At 37.2% G+C, this 22905-nt stretch overlaps 1 protein-coding gene across 6 annotated transcripts in view; it reads right to left on the reverse strand.

Moving 5' to 3' along the window:
* Positions 1–2241: 2241 nt before the first annotated feature.
* ITGB1 (integrin subunit beta 1) overlaps positions 2242–22905 on the reverse strand; it is an 82031-nt gene continuing 61367 nt past the window's right edge. For 5 of the 6 annotated variants that reach the window (XM_024765399.1, XM_024765410.1, XM_024765417.1 and 2 more), the window contains exons 4-16: positions 22653–22875; positions 20961–21131; positions 20189–20427; positions 17915–18070; positions 17049–17144; positions 16658–16747; positions 15063–15203; positions 14711–14910; positions 12985–13223; positions 12540–12762; positions 11646–11878; positions 9451–9617; positions 2242–3477 (exon numbers count right to left, since the gene is read on the reverse strand). In XM_024765399.1, coding sequence (XP_024621167.1) covers positions 3412–3477; positions 9451–9617; positions 11646–11878; positions 12540–12762; positions 12985–13223; positions 14711–14910; positions 15063–15203; positions 16658–16747; positions 17049–17144; positions 17915–18070; positions 20189–20427; positions 20961–21131; positions 22653–22875 — 2244 coding nt within the window. In that variant the 3' untranslated portion in view covers positions 2242–3411. Of the gene's footprint in view, positions 3478–8454; positions 8530–9450; positions 9618–11645; positions 11879–12539; positions 12763–12984; positions 13224–14710; positions 14911–15062; positions 15204–16657; positions 16748–17048; positions 17145–17914; positions 18071–20188; positions 20428–20960; positions 21132–22652; positions 22876–22905 lie in introns of those variants that run through there. The other variant, XM_024765424.1, reaches the window with a different exon arrangement.

Below are 22905 nucleotides of genomic sequence, written 5' to 3' on the forward strand. Positions count from 1 at the left end.
ACATTGTTATCAATAAGTAACATCAACAACATATCACCTACTACACATTAAATTGAAGACAATGCTGTCTTCTAACAGTTCTATAAACTATTACAGTAATGAATAAAATTATGGGATTTAAATATTCAGAACAGTGTTTTCCTCTCACAAGGTGATCCTTAATTAACTCTTGTTTAATATACCAGTCTATTTTAGAATTAGTCCTGAGACCAAAAAACCCAGAGTAGGTAGAATACAAGTAAAATTAAATGAAATACCACTAAATACTTTCGTGGAAACTCTAAATCCTTGAAAAATTCATGTAAGATCTTAACATAGTTAAAATGCAGTGAAGACTTAGAGAGACTGTAGAAGGAAATTAAATAAAAAGATAGTTACTACCTGTGGATTTAACTAATATATGTCTTGTGATTCACCCTAGCATTTTGTACATTTTGATACGTATGACAACTTACCACGCTCACAGTGGTGGAGGCTTAATGGGCTATCTAATCTAATCCAGCCTCAAAATCTGCTCCCATGGATCACTCACTCAGAAGCCACTTCCACATCTGCCTAAATTCTCAAGAGAATCCTGGGGCGTGAGAGCTGTCCGGAGAGCCAGTGGACTGTCTGTATAGGCTCCAGAAGAGTCCTGGAGATACTTGCTGTTTCTGAACTCCTATGAACTTATTAGGTCAGAAATAAGTTTTCAAGGACACAGGGAAAAAAACAAAGACAAATGGCCTCTATTCAATAAGGTTACCTCTCAAACTCTAGTAAGCAACAGAGGAGCGGGAAAAAGACAATTCCAACATCAGAAGTTGACCACAGTGCTTTTTAACTAGTATGATGAAGTGTTCTTGTGGCTCAAGGTCTTATCTGGGCGTGTTTATCAAAGAATTTATAAAGTTATCCTCTGCAAAAGAGTAAGAAAACTTTGTAAAATGTCAAGAGAATCACTGCAAAATATGCCACTATTGACACTTAGGCATGATACCTAACATTTCATAAATTTTCAAAATACGGAGTTTGAATGAAAAAAAAATTTACAACTGTTATTTTCTTTCAGGACTCATTAACTTTTGGAAAGCACTTCACTGGAGGTCAAAATGTCCTATTTGCTAGGAAAATAAAAAATATTTTAGTGACCAAGTTCTGTGTGGTTTCAAAGCTAATTATCAATCTCTTAGACTGTTTTGAAACTGCCAGTTTTAAGCCTAAAATTATTCAAATGCCAATGCTGTTATGGTCAGCATGAGAAATAAATTCTATACAATTCTCCAGCTTCCAAATAAAAGGATTTCTATAGTCAGAGAATCTGTTTATAAATTATAATATAAAATTAAAAATTCACCACATTTCAGCATCAAAAGCATATGCCAGGAAAAAGAATCATGTATTGAATGTAACAGAAAATAGGCTCTGTTCCTATTTATAAAAAATCTCGTTATAAAAGCAAACTTGTGGAGCAGAAATATGGTATTCAGTTCATCGGGTTATGCCTCAGGTGTAAGGAAATGCGTTGAACCAAGCGGCAGTGTGGGTGGTGGGAATGGAAAATGAAACAGGTGAAATGGATAGTTCATGAAAGAGGTAATTTTCCTCATAAAGATGTATAATTCTCAACTGAAAGATGATTTAGTCTAAGCCAGGAAATACATTTAAGTGGAACAGGTAAAAAAGATACCAATTTTTTTAAATGGGAGGGGCACTGCAAATGTGAGAGGCTGGTAAAGTTGAAACTTTTACCACAATCCTCTCCCCAAATCTCTGACACTTATTGTATTGCTCCAGGAAGGGATATATTTCTTTCAATAAGCTTCACACAAGTATTTTTTATGGATACATACACTTTCTAACATAAATAAACCAAAGCCAAATGAAAATAGAAACTTATCAGGAACATAACAATTCCTTGTCTATATCTTAAATAGAATGATATAATTTCCAGCTTCTAGTTAATAGCTCTAAGAGGATGTTCATAAAGAGTTAATTCTGCTTAATATAGGAATGAAACCTATCTCCTAGGGAGGTAAGAGAAGGGTGGGGAGAGAAGGAGATTTATCCAGTATTATATAGAGAGCCCAAAGACAGTCTGAAATTTTATTTTACCATCTCTCTCCTCCTTCCTTCCCTTCCTTCTTTCCTTCTCTCTTTTAGTCTAAGTAAAATACCCAATGACCAGGAATTTTCTGTCAATCTCTTTAAGCTATAAAAATTTTAGGCACACAAACTGACAAAATATATAAAACCCAAACATCCAATTTAAATATTTTAGGCATTTTTATTTAATAAATAACTTCAGTAAATAGCATTGTAAAAAGTGAACTGTTAAAATTAAAAGGCACTTAAAATAAGAATGTGACTAGTATGAAACCAAACAGGAAATTCAAACAGTGAGAAGTAAATATACAGTGGTCTGTTACGTCACTAATTGAAATTAAGAACTGCTTAACTGATGGCTGTTGCATAAGCCATAGTACAATTTCACATGGTCATTAAAAAGGCAAATGTACAGCTAAAACATCAATGAAAAAGTACTGATAACAAAAAAGTCTTACCCAAAATTGCAAACAAATACATTAAAAGATTAGAAGAGGTGATAAAAAGCACCAGGCTTTAAACAAAATAAAATGAATAAAATAAATTCACCCAGAGGTCCCCAATTCAGCAAATACTATGTAAATTAAGGCCTTTATATAAATCAAGGACTTTTTTTTGCAGAAAATTCCCCAATACTTTTAAACAAGGCTTGAATTTAAAAAAAGAAGGCATAAAAGTTACCAAGATTAAGTAACTCTTGAAATGGCACACAGGTTTTAAAGCTATGTTTTCCCTTCCTAACTCTCTGACTTTTCCCATGGCCTTTGTAGATCAAACATTTCATTATTTTACACAAGCAACTCCCAACATACTCATCTTTCAGATACATCATGTCATCAGTCATGTCTAATAAGGAAAATAACAAAATAATAAATTTAAAACAATTCTAAACTAGCTAGAAGGACATTCACTTTGGATTCTGTATAACTGAAAAGTGACATATCTGCAAAGCAAGAAATCAGTTTTAACACTTAAGAGAAACTCTCATCGTACTCATTATTTTAACTACTGCCCTTTCAATCACTCTAGAAATATCGCTTAATCCACTAAGAGCTGGATTTCAACAGTCCAGGAGGAAAAGGTCAAAAAGGCACAATGCAACCTTAGATGATAAGGATAACCATCCTGTCTCAAGTCTTCTGTCAGTCCCTGGCATTGATTATAACATTATTTTCAAAATAATAAAAAAATTTTCAAATTATACATATTGTACATTTTCAGAACCTGCCCAAGAGAGAACCACAGCAACACTGCCCTGAAACTACCTTACTGTGGGTGTGGAATTACTACTTTGCACTCAGTGTTGTGGATACGCACTGGCAGCGCTCATTTTCCCTCATACTTCGGATTGACAACAGTTGTCACAGCACTCTTATAAATAGGATTTTCACCCTAAAAAAAAGAGAAAAGTTATCAGTCACTCTACTGAAGTCATGTAACATTATTTATAAGACAATATTAAAAGTAAAGATCGTTTTCGTAAGTCATTTCCATTTTACCTGTCCAGGCATCACACTGAATTTTTTAAAAGGCATTAAAAAGTTTACACAAAATTTGAAAATGAAAGCTTTGCCCTACAAGCCTAAAGGTACCCCTGTCATCTGGCATTATTTCCTTTCTGACCCATTCCTCCACTGGAGGGCGTGCTGTTAACGGCTTCTCTCTTTTAAACTGGTTTTGAATGGCTGTCTTGAAACTAATTTTGAACTTAAGGAATTCTTCTGCCATCAACTGCCTGATTCTTAACCCTTTACTGTGCACAAAGGTGCTTGATAATGAAGACTCCTTGGCTTTCATCTCTGTGAGGGAGATATTCTTCTGAGGCTCTGCCACAAAAGTTGTGGTGAGTTCTGGGGTAAGACTGTCACAGTGTCACTGCGAGCACAGTACCTCCACCAAGGCACCACGTTGCCACATTTGCTTAGACAAAAATCATTTCCATTCTTCATGAAATGATTGCTATTCTTCAATATCGTACTGATGAAATGTTTTATTTTATTGTTAATTCTGTATTTTACTAAAGAGTACTGAAATCAAGCCCAGTAAATGACTCCAAGCCATAAACACAAGAGATTTTTCAATATCCAAAACTTTACTGACACTGATGTTTTAAAACAGGAAGATAACATACATCCCCATGCTATCATTTTCTTAAAAAATCCTCTTATGCTAAGTGATACATTTAAATAACTGCTACAGCATTCTTTCTCCTGCTTGAAAGTCAAGTGAGAAATATGGCCAAATATTCCTATCTCAGAGGAAATAACAGCACAAATGAAACAAATATTGAAGAAAAACTTAAAACATTTAAATTTTAGGCAAAAATTAAGATTTTGAAATGCTGTTTAGTTTTATATCTTACTATAGAACCATTTGAGGTGATTTCAAAAAATATAGAAGGCATCTAAACAGTAATTTTTGCTTTTAAATTTTATTCACACTTGACTGCAGGTTATATTTGGATATAGTTTTCATTGCCACAATTTCTGCCTCCTAGGAGGGTACGGTTTGGTGGATGACAAACATGAAGATAAATTGAGGCGCTCTGAAACAGTACAAAAGAGAATTATGTACATAAAAAGGGAACAGTATAAGAAAAAAGGGATTGACTCTGAGAAGATCAGGGATATTGTCAAAATGAAACTGACTGTAGATAAAACACTGAGAGGTATACAGACACACATACACATGCAGTCAAGGTGTTGGGGAAAGAATGGCACAGTTAGGTAGAAATATACATAGTTCAGAAGTTTTTAAAGGGTGCATGTGTATGTTTTGAGGAGTGGGGAAGGGAAAGGAGACAAGAAAGAAGACAGTGCCAGATCACGAAAGGCCCTGTGTGCCATGCTAAAAAGACTGAATTTATCTTGCAGACAGGAAATCACTGCGGGAAAATGCAACATATAAGGGCTGGGTCTTGAGAGACACCAAATAAACCACTATGACTTCAGCTTAGCAGTGAGCCTGGATACCGACTGAATCGTGACAAAGTGCCTTAGCCCCACCCCACAAAACACAATTTGACCAGTCATTTCTGAAACATGGAGGAACTCAGGATCCCTCAAAGACAAACATCATATAATCTGGATGATAAAAAATCACATAGGATATCAAACTCTGAGCTCTCATCCCAACTGGAGCTAAAATATGATTATACAGACACTGTAGCAGACATTTCATAATGGAGGCCGGAGTCTGGATCCCGGCAACTACATTGCTAATGAGTGATCAGTACAAGTAAGTTACATTCTTTATTTCCACCTTCCTATTATATGAAGCTAGGACTGCCCATTCTTTCAAATATGCTAGGAAAATAAATTACCATTTAATTGTTTCTTTAAACTAATGCATTAGATAAATCTAATGTTTAATACTTATAAGGGAGGTAACAACAAAAAAAAAACGAAAGAAAAAAACACCTAAGTTATAGATGAATCCAAAGTACGATTTGCACGGCAGAACTTACCTTTGGAGAAAAGTTTGCCTTTTCATATACACAAACATTTATACTTATTATTTCAAAGTCCATCCAAACAAAATTTTAACATGCAAGGTTAGAGGTAAAATTAAATTACCTGCATTGGGCATCTTAAACGAAGGTAAGCTAAAATAATGCAGATTAGTTCCCATGTTCAGAGTGCAACCCCTCCCCATCCCAACAAAAAGCAAAGCCTATTGAAATCAAGAGAGCAGGGTTATGTTCAGCAGTGACGACCTCTGATCTCAGTAAATGTCATCCTGTGCTCCCTCTGGAAGGGCGGACATGGTGGTGACAGCGTCATTTCTGTGGTGTGTTAGAAATGCAGTACACAACCGTGGGGATTAGCAGCCCACATTTAATGTGCTTAGCAGCTTTAACAATTACAAAGCTGATAATCTGATTTTTTTAATGTACCTACATGAGTAGTCTTATGTGCTGAAATAATCAGAGTGCCTATTATTTGAAATATGTTAATGATATAATTAACTGACTGGCAACCTTGGTCCCATATTGGAAGAGTGCTTTATAAGCCATGATTTGTTTTAATTTCTTAATGCTCATTCATTAATTTCTATTATTTCTACTTTAATTTTTCTTGAGAAAACATCTCAAAATAACCTGTAGCCATTAATTTGCATGGATTTCACTAATGAATAAATTTTTACAAAACTTTCGCATCCTGAATTCCTCAAAATGCTTATTTTGACTGAAGAAGTAATACTGTAGCCAAAAACTGACTTAACAATGAAAACATTAAGTTTCACTATTAATTACTAACTTCCTTCAAAGCACAATTTAACAGACAGCAAAGGTGAAAATTTCACCTTTCAATAGGAGATACAGAAACTTTTCTCATATAAGTAACCACATGAAAGTGTCAATATTTGATTGTTTTTGACAGGGAGGGAGGGAGGGAGGGAAAGGGATCCCAGCAAATCAGTTTCCTTCTAAAACTAACTTTCTGTAAAGCATTAAGCGAGAAAGAAAAGAATGCATCAAATCTCATACTAACAGGAAAACGTTACCAAACTACACATATATGAACCTGACAATAATTTTCTGCCATCAAATTTAACTTTGCCATTTCAAAAGTCTTAAAATCTGCTTAGAAATAAAAGAAAAATCTTGCAAGTAATGGCTTCTAATGTTATCGGTACTTCCTGTTATCTCTTAAAAATATTAAACATTCCTGTACTTTAAGATCTTGTTAATTATTTTATAAGCACACTTCTCAGCAGAGTAAATAAGCAAATCTGCAGCGTTGGTTTCTAGGTAACAAAGTGATCTCCCAGTCACAATGTCTGCCCAACACAGTAGTGCTAGAGTAACACTAACACCATGAAGTTAACCAGAAATACCAAAAAGTGTCATTTTTTGTAAAGAGTGATCTCCCTCTTCCTAACCAGGTAACAGCATCTCCCGAGGACAGACAATGATTGCTACTAATATAAGGTAGTGGTTAAGAACCTGGATCCTGGAGCCCAGGGGCCTGGGTTTGAATCTCAGCTCTTCCACTAACTAGCCCGGTGAACTTAGCCAAGTTACTGAACCCTTCTGTGCCTCAGTTTTCCAGTATGTGAAATAAGAATAAAAGTAGTTAGGAGGGCTTCCCTGGTGGCGCAGTGGTTGAGAGTCCGCCTGCCGATGCAGGGGACACGGGTTCGTGCCCCGGTCCGGGAAGATCCCACATGCCGCGGAGCGGCTGGGCCCGTGAGCCATGGCCGCTGAGCCTGCGCATCCGGAGCCTGTGCTCCGCAACGGGAGAGGCCACAACAGTGAGAGGCCCGTGTACCGCAAAGAAAAAAAAAAAAAAAAAGTAGTTAGGAAAGGAAAGAAGAGTTCTGGATCACCAGTCAGGAGAATTGGTTCTAATCACAATCTTTTTATCGGAGAGTTTTAGGGGCTTACATAATTATATTAAAACATGCTAGAAGCACTTCATGAAAACTCAGTTACAAGGAAGAAGCCTGTCCACTACTGCTAAAAGAGAAAATGAAAATGATAAATTTGTCATCCAGGTAAAGCATATACTCACCAAAGTAACTTACCCTAGCTTAGAGAATACGTTAACCAAGCTTTATTACCACTATGAAATTTTCAACTAAGTTTTTATTTAAAACTATAATAGGATTTTTCTCTTTAAAGTCTTTGTTACCTTTCAAAAAGAGTTCAGTGTTAGCTTTGAGTATTAGAATTATTCAGTAACTAAGAAGAAGAAATATATATAAATAAAAGGTTCTGATTTTTAAAGGAATTTTAAGTTACAGTCAAGAACTAAAGATTTTCAAAATATTTCTAGAATCAATAACGATGACACTGTAGTTATATATTATACAAATGTTATACCAGGTTACATTTATTCTATTTTGAACTTTAGTTTTCATGTTCACTTTTCATTGTTTCACCCTAAAACTTACATATAATAATTTGTTATATTATTATAAGGATAATAATACTACCTAAAGCAAAGGACTCTAGTAAGGATTATAACTGACAGGCTGCTATCATACACTACAGTCATTAGCCAAGAACAACCACACCAAACAGTATCACTACTGACTCCATGTTAAAGCTCTGGGAAGTGACCCAATGCCATTCTACTTACTAAGTGGAAGAGCTGGGACTCAACCCAGGTCTCTCTGATCACAAAGCACATTCTCTTTTCACTACAACACAGCTGCTGCTTCTATACCATAAAGCTTCATCCAAAGCCCCTCTAAACACTAACTGTATTAACACACAAAAAGAAAAGCCATAGTATAGCCATATAAATAAAGCCAGATTTAAAATAAAAAAAGGCAGCAATAGTGATAAAGGGCACACAGTGCAGCAGAAAGGATAAATTTCACATGCAAAGACAGAAAATGAATGAAAATACGAACGGCAACTTAGAGACCAGCTTTACGTCCATAGTTTGGATTCTTGAAATTATTAACAGGACTCTTGTAAATCGGATTTTCTTGCTGAAGTAAAAGAAATAGTTTCTAATGACTTCATCAGAAAAAAGCTGACATGTATAGTGTTTAAACACTATAAAAGAGAATTTTTACTATTTTTACACTTCCAAAATTAATTTTTTTAAAAAACCCAAGCAAATTGTAGTAAAATGCAAATGACTAAAATTCATTTACAATTTAACAATACTGAAGATTGTCACTGCTTTCTTGTATCAAAAGATGAATACACGAAGGCCAACGCTTGGCCACCTCGGCCTCCCACCCCACGCTTCAAAGCACTAACTGCTGGCATCAACGTTCATCACTTGCAGCTTCTAAATTTTTATAAAGCCAGGTTTACTAAGTCGTAAAATCGCAGAGAACAAAAATACCCTTTTTAAGTACACAGTTCCATGAATTCTCAAATGTATAAACACACCCACAATGAAGATCATCCCACGATCCCTCGGGCCACTGGATCTCATTCCTGCCTCTAGGGTTTTACCTTTTCCAGACTGTCATATAAGTGGAGTCATACATATGTAGCCTTTTGAGTCTGGCTGCGTTCTACTTAGGTTTCTTTGTTGGGGGAAAAGAAAAACAGAAAAAGCTTTCTACTGAATAGCTTGCTATTACTTAGGATTCTATTTGATTCTATTTTACATGAGAAAAAAAAGGGAGAAGAGCAGATTTAAGATTAAAATTATTAAGGAAATAAAAACAATGACCACAGTAATCAGAAGAAACATTCTTATAATTGTTTTGTTTTAATAGGATATACTTAAGATGTTTTCTATTTTTCACTAAATCCAAGTTTTCTGAGTAATAAATTTTGGGGGGAATAAAATATTTAAAGGACTTTAATTATCAGCTTTAGAGCTAATAAGTCTTAAAAGTGTTACATTTGCTTTATGAATCACCCTCCTTTTTACATGATTTCCAACTTACCGTGTCCCATTTGGCATTCATTTTTTCCTTTTCAAATTTGGCAAATTCCCTTCTGTCGTGAATGATCATTAAAAGCTTCCAAATCAGCAGCAATGCAAGGCCAATAAGAACAATTCCAGCAACCACACCTGCTACAATTGGGATAATGTCTGGACCAGTGGGGCACTCTGTAAAGTAAGAAGCAAAGGATGAGCACATGAGGGACTAGAATGTGAAGGTACAGCCAAAATTACAAAGAGCTGGGCAGTCTCATAAAAAAACACACAGGAATTAAAATTCCAAGGTAAGTGAATGTACACTATCCCAAAGAATCTATAAAAAAGATACTAGAAGTAACAGATGGGTTTACAAGACCCCAGCGTACATGATCAATAAAGAAAAGTCATGTATTTCTACGTATTATATAGAAATTGACTTCTAAATTTAGAAAATGGTATTTTCTACAATGGCACCAAAAATCATGATATACCTATGTATAAATCTAAGAAAATATGTGCAAGATTCACATGCTAAAAATTATTAAACACTGATGGAAAAAAGACCTGAATAAATGGAGAGAGATTCCATGTTCATGGATCAGAAGACTCAACATTGTTAAAATGTCAATTCTCCCCCAATTTTTTTTTTAATAATTAATTTATTTTTATTTTTGGCTGCATTGGGTCTTCGTTGCTGCGCATGGGCTTTCTCTAGTTGCGGCGGGCAGGGGCTACTCTTCGTTGCAGTGCACGAGCTTCTCACTGCACTGGCTTCTCTTGTCGTGGAGCATGGGCTCTAGGCACACAGGCTCAGTAGTTGTGGCACGAGGGCTCTAGAGCGCAGGCTCAGTAGTTGTGGCGTACGGGCTTAGTCACTCTGCAGCATGTGGGGTCTTCCTGAACCAGGGCTCAAACCCATGTCCCCTGCACTGGCAGGCAATCGGATTCTTAACCACTGCACCACCAGGGAAGTCCCTCCCCCAATTTGATCTATAAACTCAATGCTATCCCAATCAAAATCCTGGCAGGACGTGTAGATATCAAGCAAGTTTATTCTAAAATTTACAAAGAAGTAGGAGAACTATGAAAGTGTTTCAAAAGCACTTTCAGAAAAGAACAAAGTTGGACAACTTGTATTACCAGATTTCACGACTAGCTATGAAGCAACACTAACTGAGACAGTGTGGTATTGGCTAAAGGACAGATGCCTGGATTAACGGAAAACAATCAAGAGTCAGAAACAGGCCCACATATATAAGGTCACCTCATTTTCAACCAAGGTGGAGAAAGGTCAACCTTTTCAACAAATGGTGCAAGAACGACTGGAAATCTACATATAAAAAAACTGGACCCCACTCCATATACTAAGATCAGCTCACAGTGGGTTACAGACCTAAATGGAAAACCAGAACTATAAAACTTTTAGAAGAAAACACAGGAGAAAAATCCTTATGAACTTGAATTAGGCAAAGAGTTCTAAGACATAATAGTAAAGAGCAAGATCTATAAAAGAAAAACCTGGTAAATCGTATTTCATCAAAATTTAAGCTTCTGATCTTCAAAAAACACTCAAGAAAATGAAGACAAGGAGGCACAGACTGAGACAACATTTGAAAAATACATATGCAAAACAACAGAGACTTTAAAAAAACAGTTTGGCTGTTTCTTCTGAAGTTAAATATACGCCTCCAAAATCCATTCCTAATATTTATCTGGGAGAAATTAAAACTTACATTCCCATAAAAATCTGACCACAAATGTAGAAAATTCCAAAGTATATTAAAAGCACCCAGAAAAACCAAGATAAAAATGTTTCATCTTTTGAGAAGCTGAACAAATTCATGCTGTATATAACATCCTTTAACAAATTATCTTTCCCAGTGTCCAAGCCTAAAATCAACTCATATTTAAATATCATTAATAATGATGGTGCTCTTACCGAGAGCCTACTGCCAGGCGCCGTGCTGAGGGCTCTGTGTGGGCTACTGCATTTACTCCTCGGACTCTCCATTCACAAAACTCAGAACCTGCTTTCTCTTTCCCTTATTTATTAATTAAATACTAGTTTAAGCTTTGAGAGATTAAAAGTGTCCCAACTTGGACATATAATAGTCCAGCTGGAGTTGTTCCTAGATATTAAGGAAACTACCAATAGCCCTAAGCAGTAAAGAGACATAAAAGAAAACGCAAAGAATTTTGAAATGATCAGATTTCTACCTGGAGTCTCTACAACATGAACAGTGGCCTCATTGTTCCCGTTCACTGAATATGTGAAGTAGAACCAGCAATCGTCAACGTCCTTCTCCTTACAATGGGACAGGGGATCCACCTGGCCTGGCTGCGGCAACCTGTCCCGATTTTCAACCTTGGTAATGTTGAAATGCGAACATTCCTGAGCACACGTGTCTTTCTTTTCTCCCTTGTTGAAGGCTCGGCACTGAACACATTCCCTGTTAAAATGCAAATGATTACATTTATTATTTAAAATAATATTTGCTTAAAGATTATTTTGTGTGCTAGACTCAAAATTTAACCAAATTAAGCCAAGAGCAATAGAAGAAGATATAAATAAATGAAGAAACATATTTCTAGATGGGGAAACTAAACATAAAGATGCTAGTTTCCCAAGTGATATTATAGATTTATTACAGCTCAAACTAAAATCCTCCAAAAGAAATAAGAGTAGGAAAATGAAACTAGCCCTATCAGATATTTAATACACAATTTAAAGCCAAAATAACTTTTGAAATGTGTCGCTGGTACAACAGTAGTTCTTTCTTCAAGGGACAAAACTCAATTTTATTTAGTTTAGTCAAAAGATAGTTAATTAAGCAATTGGTAATGCTAATTTAACAAAGGTTACCACATGGATTCACTTACATAGCAAACTCAGATTGAAATAACTGTACCATCACTCTCGTACGACACGTTTCAGTATCATGTGACAAACACCAGCTACTGGGAAAGAATTTTTAAGATTTAAAAACTGGGCTTCAATGTGACAGTTTATTTACAGCATAACCTGATGTTAGCGCTGTTCGCTGTATGGTGTGCTGATACAGAGGCCAACAGCGAGTTATCACCCATTTCAAGCAATTCGGAAACACTCACTTATGCTCGGCACAGACTCCAAGGCACGTCTGGCACATCTCACAGGTCGGCCCTTGGAACTTGGGATCTGTACACTTACAGGCGCCACACTCACAGACGCCCCGGCCATTGCAGATCTGCCCATTCACAGCCGTGCAGGAGGTAGTGTCCAGAGAACAGTCACAGGCACTGCCAGTGTAGTTAGGGTTGCATTCACACACACGACACTTGCAGACACCATTTCCTGCAATAAAAAATATCATTTCTCATAACAACGGTAAAAATGTAAAATCAGAGCATTGACCGAAAAGTGAAAACAAGCAATAACATGTAAGAAAGGCTGTCTGTGGGATGGAGTGACCCTCAATGCTGCCCTTTTTCTATTTATTCACTAAGCAAACTCTCAGGATTTTTTATTGTATTAGATAGGACCACATTTTATAACCATTTTCAGACCCCTTCTCACCTCCACAAATTAAGCCATTGGATCTATCACAGTTGAAATTATCACACTCGCAGAATTTGCCAGAATAAATTTCGTTTGTATTATCCCTCTTCCGACACACACACTGTCCACAGACACATTCTCCATTGTTGCTACATATTTCTGAACTGTTCTCTTTCCTGCAGTAAGCGTCCATATCTTCACTGTTCACCTCATCTGTGCTACATTCACAATGTCTCCCAACACGTCCCTCGTTGCACCTAAACAGAGTCCAAAATTTCAATCACATAAAATAAAAATAAGTGAAAGTAACAAATCATGCTGTGAGAAAGACTGGGAGAGGAAGTAAGACTATGAACATTATCTTCAAACTACACTTTTATCACATGTCACGCCACACGTCACAGACGTGCACAGAAGTGTACATATGCACACACACACAGAGCCATTCAAATCCATATGCAATCTCCACGGGGGCCTAGGAAAAAAAGCCCTCTTCAGGAAAGTAACCATTTTGATCAAGATGAAAATACAATCTAGCAATGAACAGGTGAACAAGACATTTAGAAACATAGGATAAACTTATTTTTAAAAGTGCTGTGTTTTCCAATGATATGCTATTTATTACATTTGCTATTATAGGTGAAGCAATCGTCCAATTGTTAATCCAAAAAAATACAATAAACACACCCCAAAAGGTGCATGGAAGTTGAAGAAAAACATACTGAGCCTATCATTTGAAAATATAACTAACATACTGTTTAAAAATACATTTATCCTATGGATCCAGACTTCTCAGCCACACTGCTTATTTTTAGAACACCTAGTGTTCAGACAATGAAGACACTAGTTCTGTATCTGGTAAATACGCAAAAAGAAGGAAGGCAAAGCATTTTCAAGATGATCTTTCAGTTAAGTAATATTTTCCTAAAAATGGATCTACACAATTCAGTCAGGATATGTATGACATGGAAAATTTAAAAATGTAACATTTTAATTGTTATTTAGAATAGAAAGCTAATAACTGATGGCAAAATACAGCCATCTATTTTTCTCATAATTAAAAACCCTTCAAAGCATAGTCATTTGGGGCTGACACCTGCATCAAAATATTCTTCCCTCCTCCTATTCTTTTAAGGAGAAAGATTATTCAGAGTACATTCAATTTTAATTTTTAATTAAAAAGTAATCACAGTATGAAAATAAAATTTAAAATAATCTGACTATAGTTTTGTTAGTAGTAGATTCTATGTTCTGAAAATACTGTTTTCTTTTCAATTTTACAAAGTATATTGGTTTTTTAAAAACTATTCCAGCGACTCAGAAGTACATGTAATACACGGTGAACATCCTTTATTGCTTCCTAATTCCATTTCCCAGATACAATCACTATTATTTTATATAAGCTTATTTAGCTCCAGAGAATTCAGACGGCTATAATGAGAGGAAAACCCAAATGCTACCTTAACCATTTGTTAAATATACATCTTGGATGGCTATAAAAGCTTTTATTTTACAGTAAAGGACAGTCTGCCTAAGAAAAAAAAAAAAAGGCAGGGAAGAGCTTTCCATAAATAGCACACACAAGATCATCAAATTGATCTTGTGGTGAGCAACAGTGGCCGGAACAATCATTTATTTGCTCCAATAGACAGAATCTCTCTGGACGCCCAAACAGAGCCTGCCCCTGCAGCCGTCCCAGCCGCAGTCCCCCCGCACCCCGTCACTCTCCACAGCCCCAGCTCACCTGCAGGCTCCACACTCAAAGGTCCCATTGCCATCATGGCACTTGGGACTGCCAGGGATGCCTTCACTCTGGCATTCACATTCACAGATGAACTGAAGAATAATCTCTACTTCTTCAGTGAAGCCCAGAGGCTTAATTTTAATGGTTTCAGAATTCTTATTTGGACATTTATTTGAAGTTACGCTGATTTCAAACTGAACCTTAAGGGAAAACAAGAAGATAAGTCAACAACTAAGCAATTTAAATCTACTTAAAAAAATTGCAAAAAGCCACTCCAAATTATATTTATTTATAAACTACATTGCCTGTAAACAGTTTTTTCTCTTCTTCAGAAAACGTTTATGGAACATACCTCATCCCCAATGGAAATATTAGAGCATTTTCTCCCATTTTCCCCTGTTCCATTCACCCCATTCTTGCAGTAAGACTTGTAATTTATTGTTACTCCTTCTGGTAATTTGCTGTTTTCCAAAATGACTTCTGAAGACAAGGACTAAAAGAAAGACTATTAAACAGAGGAAAGGCAAACGAATGCTACTATAAAATAAGTTGAATGCATAAATCCAATGGGTAAAATGAACTGTTAAGAAACAGTATCATTTAAATAAAATATCTGAAGCCAAATCTTGAGTGACCAGAAAACACAAAACCCAGAGAAATGGGCTCTAATTAATAAGGATCAATTCTTCAAAATAATGTACATGACTGGAAAAAGTATTTATGGTTTAATTACTGAGTTAAAATTTTAATGATGACACAGCACAGAGGGCCGGCGTTAATTATGAGGAGCCTTAAGAACGCAGAACGCTCTCCTCCCCCGGTGGCAACACAGCTCTCCTCTGACCCTACCAACTCCCAGCTCACTAGGGCCTGAAGTAAACGATCCGCTACACTGGTCTGGGAACAAATCTGCTCAGGTGCAGTTGCAGCCCTGCGCCCTCACCCCCCAAGAAAAGAAAACCCGAAGTGGGAGGATTCAAGGCACCGCGTTTTTAGAACAGCAGATTGCTCAGGACCAACGGAGAAGGCTGCAGCAGCAAGCTCTCTCCTGGTCACACTCCTGCACGGATGGAGTTGGGAAAGCATTAAGATATGCTGTGAAGACGGAGAACAAAACAGCTATGGGAGAGACAGGGAACAACCAGAATCTAGAAAATCTTTGTAAAAACCTCTCTCTTCGAGTAGGGTCTTTCCAAAAAATTCTGGGAACCCCTAGCATGAGGTAGAAAATATCTAAAATTCAACCCATCAAAAGGCTGGGGTGGTGTACACAGTACAGGATGGTTACTGTTGTATTACAAAGGCCTCCAGAACACTTACAACAGTTATTGACCAATGGTGAATGAGTATCACTAAAGTACTCTGAACTAAAGCTCAGGGTGGAGAAAATTCCTCTTTAATTTCAACTTCCTTCCAATCTGGGGGGAAAAAAATCTTATAAATCTTATTAAAATGGTAAGTCAAATATATGTAAATACATTCATATATACTTTATGGTACATGCATATATGACTGTGTGTACCTCCTGAAAACAGAGAACTATATACCCTGAATATATGTCAAGAGAAGAATTAGCCCCCCAAAAAAAAGCTTTTCTGGCACAATTCATCAAAATAGATGAATCTATAAAAAGAAGGGGTGGAAAAAGAAGACTGAGGTCATCCTATAAATCTAAGTTGTTTCACACTTGCTTTCCAACAAGGAGACTTATTACTTAACAACATTAAAACAGAATTTAGAAATTTTCCCCACATGCCTTTGTTACATTTTGCTCTGCAGATACTTATTTGTAAGAGAATATGAGTTTTGCCTCCAGATGCAGAATTTAAGTTTTATGTTGTCTTCTGGGGCTTGCTAAATCGTGTATGAAAGGAGTTTTACTTTTTTTGAGAAAAGTATTCTCCACAGGGTATTGCCCAAAACAGATCTTATTTAAAACGCACTCACGTTGTATGCATCGATGATCAACTGAATCACATTGCTAGAATTTGCAGATAATGTTCCTACTGCTGACTTAGGGATCAAATTTTTCAGTTCCTGCAATTAAAAGAGAAAACATAAAATACAAGTACTACTCATTCAACTAATTAGCATCTACTGAGTACTTACTATTTATTTTTAAATAACAGTTCTCGATACATTTCCTAAATAAACTCAAGGAGTCAGACCTAAAAACAACTAGCTTTACAATGTAACTAAAATTAATATACATCACTTTTTTTTTTAGCTGGTGACATTTTCCCACATTTCAATTCAGACATATCATTTTGCCTCTAATGACTAAACAAAAAGGGTCTAGAAACGTGTTCCTCTTTTGATCTCACACGTATATATTTACCTTGTAAACGGGCTGAAATTCTTCAGTAACTGCAAAAATCGTCTGAATGTTATTTTCACTTAGTTTTTGGACAAGGTGAGCAATAGAAGGATAATCCTAAGAAATTAAGTAATAAAATTCAGTATGTAATTACATCCAATCTACTCCAGGTTTTCAGTACTTGCTGAAAATAATGATTTGCAGATATCAACTGGATTACTTACAAAAGACTGCTTGAAACAACACAAATTATTGCTGAAGTGGGTGCTGTCTAGTGGGTTTCTAATCCTCTTCTATCTTTATATGTAAATTTTAAATTTCCATAATAAAAAGACTTTAAAGAGCAAGATTATCTGTGTATATTAAATGTCAGAACAATGAAAGTAAAGAACTGCCAGTAATTAAAGGTTATATTATCTACGTATCACTTAAGAAAAAGACCAAGATTCAGCAAGGTTTAGATTTCTTCCAGACCTTGAATAATTTGCCAATCTTTATTTTCAGTAGAGGCAGGGTGCCTGCTTTCTTAAATCATGTATAAATAAGACAAGGAGTGTTAAGACTATACAAGTGATTTGATTAGACATAATATCAAGCTTGCTACCCCCTGACGTACGCGAGTGAGAGGAGACAGCTCTGGGCTGAGGCGCAGAGTCGGGAGTCAGCAGCTCCCTTCACCCCCGGGCCCTCATCTACACGGAAGGAAGCAAGCACAAAGCCAGAGACTCAAAACAGCAACACGAGCTTTCCTGCACATTAGGTCAGGGCCCAACTCACCAAAATAACAAACCCTGAAGAACCCACGAGCCAGTCACCCACAATACTCTTCGTATTAGACCCTAAACCCAACCTGAATCCATTCAATATGTAAGGAGCTAAGCACTTACATAATAATGGCTCATGGTGTACACATCATTTTCCAGGTGACACTGTCCATCATTTGGTAAAACAATGCCACCAAGTTTCCCATCTCCAGCAAAGTGAAACCCAGCATCCGTGGAAAACACCAGCAGCCGTGTCACATTCCTCCAGCCAATCAATGACTCAAAAAGAAAAGGATTTCAATTTTAAAATACTACCCACAATTCAACATAAATCTTTTCATCTTTCTGTAGGCTACCTCTACATCTCAACCTAACTCCGTACCTTCTCTTTTCACGATGCCAATATCCTTGCGGATGAAGGCACAGAGACCACTGAATAAAACTCCCCCACCTCACTGTAAAACTCCACCCTGCCTGGCTGTCCACCTCTCTCAGCTCTTTTTTAAAAACTGTATCTTTTAAAGTCCATGTCTCTCTCCCCATTAGAAAGTACACTCGCTGTGTGCAGGGCAGGGACCACCATCAGGTTTTGTGCTTCATCTTATCTTCAGCGGTCAGCACAGTGCTTGGCACATAGTAGGTGCTTAATGAGTAAATGCAAACGTCTCAGCCCACACCCATCTTGGCCCAAATATCACTCTCTCATTCCAATCCATCCTTGCTCCACCTTCCGTAGCGTATACTTTATCAGCCACCACATTAGGCCTTCCTTTTTTAATTACAGAAAAAAGTACCTTCTCCAAAGACTTGCCCTGCTTAATTCCACCCATTCTAACCCATCAGTACTGCTTATTTATTCATTTATTTTATTTTCCACCTTATTCAGCAAAGAATTTAAAGTAGCAGTAAAATCCTCTAATATGGTAATTTTATAATCACATCTGTCTAAATACTCAATTATATCTGTATATATCCTCATAAGACTATAAAATCCTTGAAGGCAGGAATTAAGTTTATTAATGCCGGCAGTCCAAGTGGAATGTCTCTTTTTCATGGAGAGAAGTGGAACAGTTACTCTCAGTCAGCATGAGGAAAACCGAGAGTAGCGGCCACAGATGCTATGGCTTGTTCTAATCCCCAGGCTGAGGCACAGGTAGAGGCAGCCCAGAGAATGCTCTCTCCACAGTGAGCTGCTAACAGGATCACAAATGAATGGCTGGAGAGAAAACAAGCATCAGGCTGGGCACTACCTGGAATATCACTCTCTTCCCCTTTAAAAGCAGAGACTATCCTTAAATTGCAACTACCCCAGTGAGAGGTCAAGAGTAACGATAATCTAATAGTTAATATTTGCTGGGTGCTTAGTGGCACTGTATATGGATTACCGTATTTAAACTTCGTAACAACCCTATGAGGTTTATCTGTTATTATCCCTTCTTAAGGAGAAGGAAACAGCCCTCTAGAATGGCAAGGAAATTGCCTAGTGGATGAGCAGTGATGGGAACATCTGAAGCCATTTCCTAACAGTCTAAGGACTGTTCTCTTAAACACTATACCATATTATCATCTTGGGTATCAAGTTACACATTAAAAATTGGTTGGAAAATAACCATTAAGAAGCATCTGGAATCCAGGAAGGTCTTCTAGAGCATAGGGGTACTCTAGGGAAAAAGGAGCGGGGGGTGGGGGGGGGCGGGAATGAGACAGGTACTTAAACTTTATCTACCTCACAATGTTTTCTAGTTTCAGCTTCAGCTGAATCATTAAAAGGTCACCTCAAAATCATCACCTGGTAAATGGGTCATAAAATTCTAACCACTAGTCCAATGGAGATCAGCTTACTACTACTGAAAATCTTGCAATTAAAATTACAATTATATGACTTCTCAAAATACCTGTTCTCATACAGATTTCAAACTAAGACTTAAAAAGTTCTTTCTTTTTGAATGACTAAGACATGGGGAAGACAACTCTCAAAGATGATAAGCAGAAGAAAACTGACCAGAGGAAAATGGTGTCTGAGACACAGTCCATTTGAGCACTTTTAATGCTCCTGGAGCCGTCCCAGATAACCCCAACTCCATCTCAGGCACGAAGCCGGAAAGCTAGGGTTCCTGGGCCTCTTCTAAACACCTAGAGCACCAGCTGAAGCTAAACTGCCCCGCTGTTTCAAGTGGTGAGCATCCTGGCTTTTAGAACCCTGTGTAAATGAAATAACTGCCTGGTTTAGATAGGGGCATAACGATTAACTATGCTTTTATAAAGCATTCGTAGTTGGAGGGAACTTAAGGGATCAGTCAAGTATGCTACAGTAATTAAGGTAATTTCTTCTGACAGCAAAATCACACTCAAAATCCATACAAATAATATCCTTTTGTAGAAAATGAATGCACTCACTCCACAAACTGCAACTTGCATGATTGCATCAAAGCCACCTTCTGGAGAATCCAAATTTCCAGATATGCGCTGTTTACCAACAAGTTCATTAAATACCTCCCCTTTATCAGTAAGGCTGAGCACATTTTTATAGCTAAATGGGCTGGTGCAGTTCTGTTCACTTGTGCAAGGGTTCCTGAGTTTAGCTGGTGTTGTGCTAATGTAAGGCATCACGGTTTTCTCCACAAATGAGCCAAACCCTGTGAAGGAAAATGCACACACAGTGATGACAGATGGAGGGTAGATGGATGGACGGATGGATAAACTGCATGAAAAAAATCAAGTACATTACCACCTGTAAGTTAATCTTTTTCTTTAATAAGAAATAATAAGGGTTTTAATAATTAGGTTTGGAAAGGAGATCACTGTATGAAAAATCCAGGTCTGATGTGAGATTAAGGCTGTATAGGCAGGTGTGGCCATACTAACGAGTACTGAAAAAAACTGTAATCAACATGTTTATAAAATATATCAACAAACCAATGCATAAATTCCTGTGAAAACATGCAAGCATTTTATTACCTATGTGGTGTAAGGTGTGTCAAATAACATGACGCCTACAGTAACAGAGGAACAAGGAGGCGGAAAAATTATTAGATGTGTGACAGGAGTATCAGTTCTCTCAAAAAGAAAAGACTAAAACCTGGCCTATTTATCTCACATGCATGTGGTGAAGAACAAAACTGCCAGTATTTATACAAATGAAAACTATTAATTTTCTCAAAATTCCTACCAATTCGGAAGTCTGAAGTAATCCTCCTCATTTCATTCATCAAATCAGTGCCAAGACTTTTCACATTCTCCAAGTCGTCTTTCATGGAGTAGGAGAGGTCCATAAGGTAGTAGAGATCGATGGGATAGTCTTCAGCTCGCTTGAATTTTAATGTAAATGTCTGTGGCTCCCCTAATTAAACAGAGAATAGAAAAGAAAATTAGCTTGCCAACAATCAAAAAGGGAATGAGAAAAACCAAGTAAACTCGATCGATAAGGTATACACTATAAACTGTATTGTCGACACAGTTTTTACAAAAACCTGGGCATTCCACAGGTAACTGAATAAATGGAGGTGTACTCATTTCAGTCACAAATACTTAAAATGCCAGGCCCCGGGGACGGTGAAAACGACAGCATTCCCCACCCACAGCAGGCAAGACAGGCAAACAGTGGGTTGGTAACTATGACAGAAGAAAACAGACAGCCAGAACAACGTAAACTAGACTGGGTGGGTGAGGCAGATACACTCCAGGGTACACCTGACTTTTCAGAGACTAACGTTATGAAGTGAAGACTCTTCTTTGTTTGATGGGATGCACTATATGCAGGGAACAACATGACCTGATTTTCACGGCAGAAAACCTGAAGAATCGTTTTAAAGATGATTATAGAGACAAAGAAACTTGTTAAGAAACTATGGCAAAAATCTAACGAAAAGAATACAAGGATCTGAAACAATGAGGAAGGAGAAGAGATGTACCAGAGGTGTGAGATATAATCCACGCAGAAAATACACGAGAAGGAAGAGGTCTGGGTGAAAAGTCATTAAATTTTTAACTTGCAGATTTTCTCTATATAGACTTCTAGTTGACAGTTGGATAACTGGGTTTGGAGCTTAAATGCCTGTGTTACAGCCCACAAGTGGCTTTAAAGCCATGAGAGGAAAACCAACAATTAAGTGGACTACAAAGAGGAAGGAAGAAAAAAGACACAGAGAGGAGACTGGAAAGCACTGTTAAGAGATAAGAAGAAAAGTAGGAATGTTATCGCAGAAGCCACAAGGAGAGCATTTCAAGAAGCTCGAAGGCATTGCTTGGACAGGAAGGTTAATAAAAAAGGCCTGACGAGGGTCCACCAGGCCTGATGGTTCCAGGTGCCCGCAGAGCTTTGCCAGAGCAGCTCTAGAAGTGGAAGGCTGCCGGCACCAGGCTGAAGACAGAGCAGAAGGGGAAGGGGCGGCAGGGAGGCAGGCACGGGACAGTCCTCTGACAGGAAGGGGCGGGAAACTAGAAGAGGAGAAAGGGGACTTGTTTCTTCTTTCTTTTTCCCAGATGCAGGACTGCTCCAGATTCTTATGAAAACCTTAATATTTTATCAATATTGAACAAAAACAAAGGAAAAAATAGATTAAAATGTTGTCTTTATATTATGTAATTCCAGAAGATGGACATTTTTATCTTTAAAAACACATTAAATCTAATACTTTCTGAATCTTTAACAGAATTTACATTAGACACAGGTATCATTTACTTCAGGTACATGTGTCTTACAAATTGTTATACCTCCAAAAATATCTAAAAGTTAATGTATTCAACATTTCTATTTGAGTGTCAGTCCACATGTGAAAATGAACCCTCAACAGAAACTTACATAAAGTTGTCAAAAAGCTCAAGTAGACACAAAGGCATTCATAGAAGCAGATTTCTGTACCTGATCGTAACTGCAAAACCAACTGCTGTGGTTGGATCTGAGTAATATCTTCTGGCTGCAGCTTCTCTGCTGTTCCTTTGCTACGGTTGGTGACATTTTTATTTTTCTTTATATCTTTGGAGCCTCTGGGATTTTCAATGTCATCTGGATGGCAGCCCTTCTTTTTTAAGGCTTCTAAGTCATCACATCGAGCAGAAGTAGGCATTCCTTCTTGTAAAAATGTCTAAGTGACATGTAAAATATAGGTATAAAT

This window comes from Neophocaena asiaeorientalis, unplaced genomic scaffold (genome assembly GCF_003031525.2).
Source record: "Neophocaena asiaeorientalis asiaeorientalis breed wild unplaced genomic scaffold, Neophocaena_asiaeorientalis_V1.1 scaffold217, whole genome shotgun sequence".
In the NCBI taxonomy this organism is placed as follows: Eukaryota; Metazoa; Chordata; class Mammalia; order Artiodactyla; family Phocoenidae; genus Neophocaena; species Neophocaena asiaeorientalis.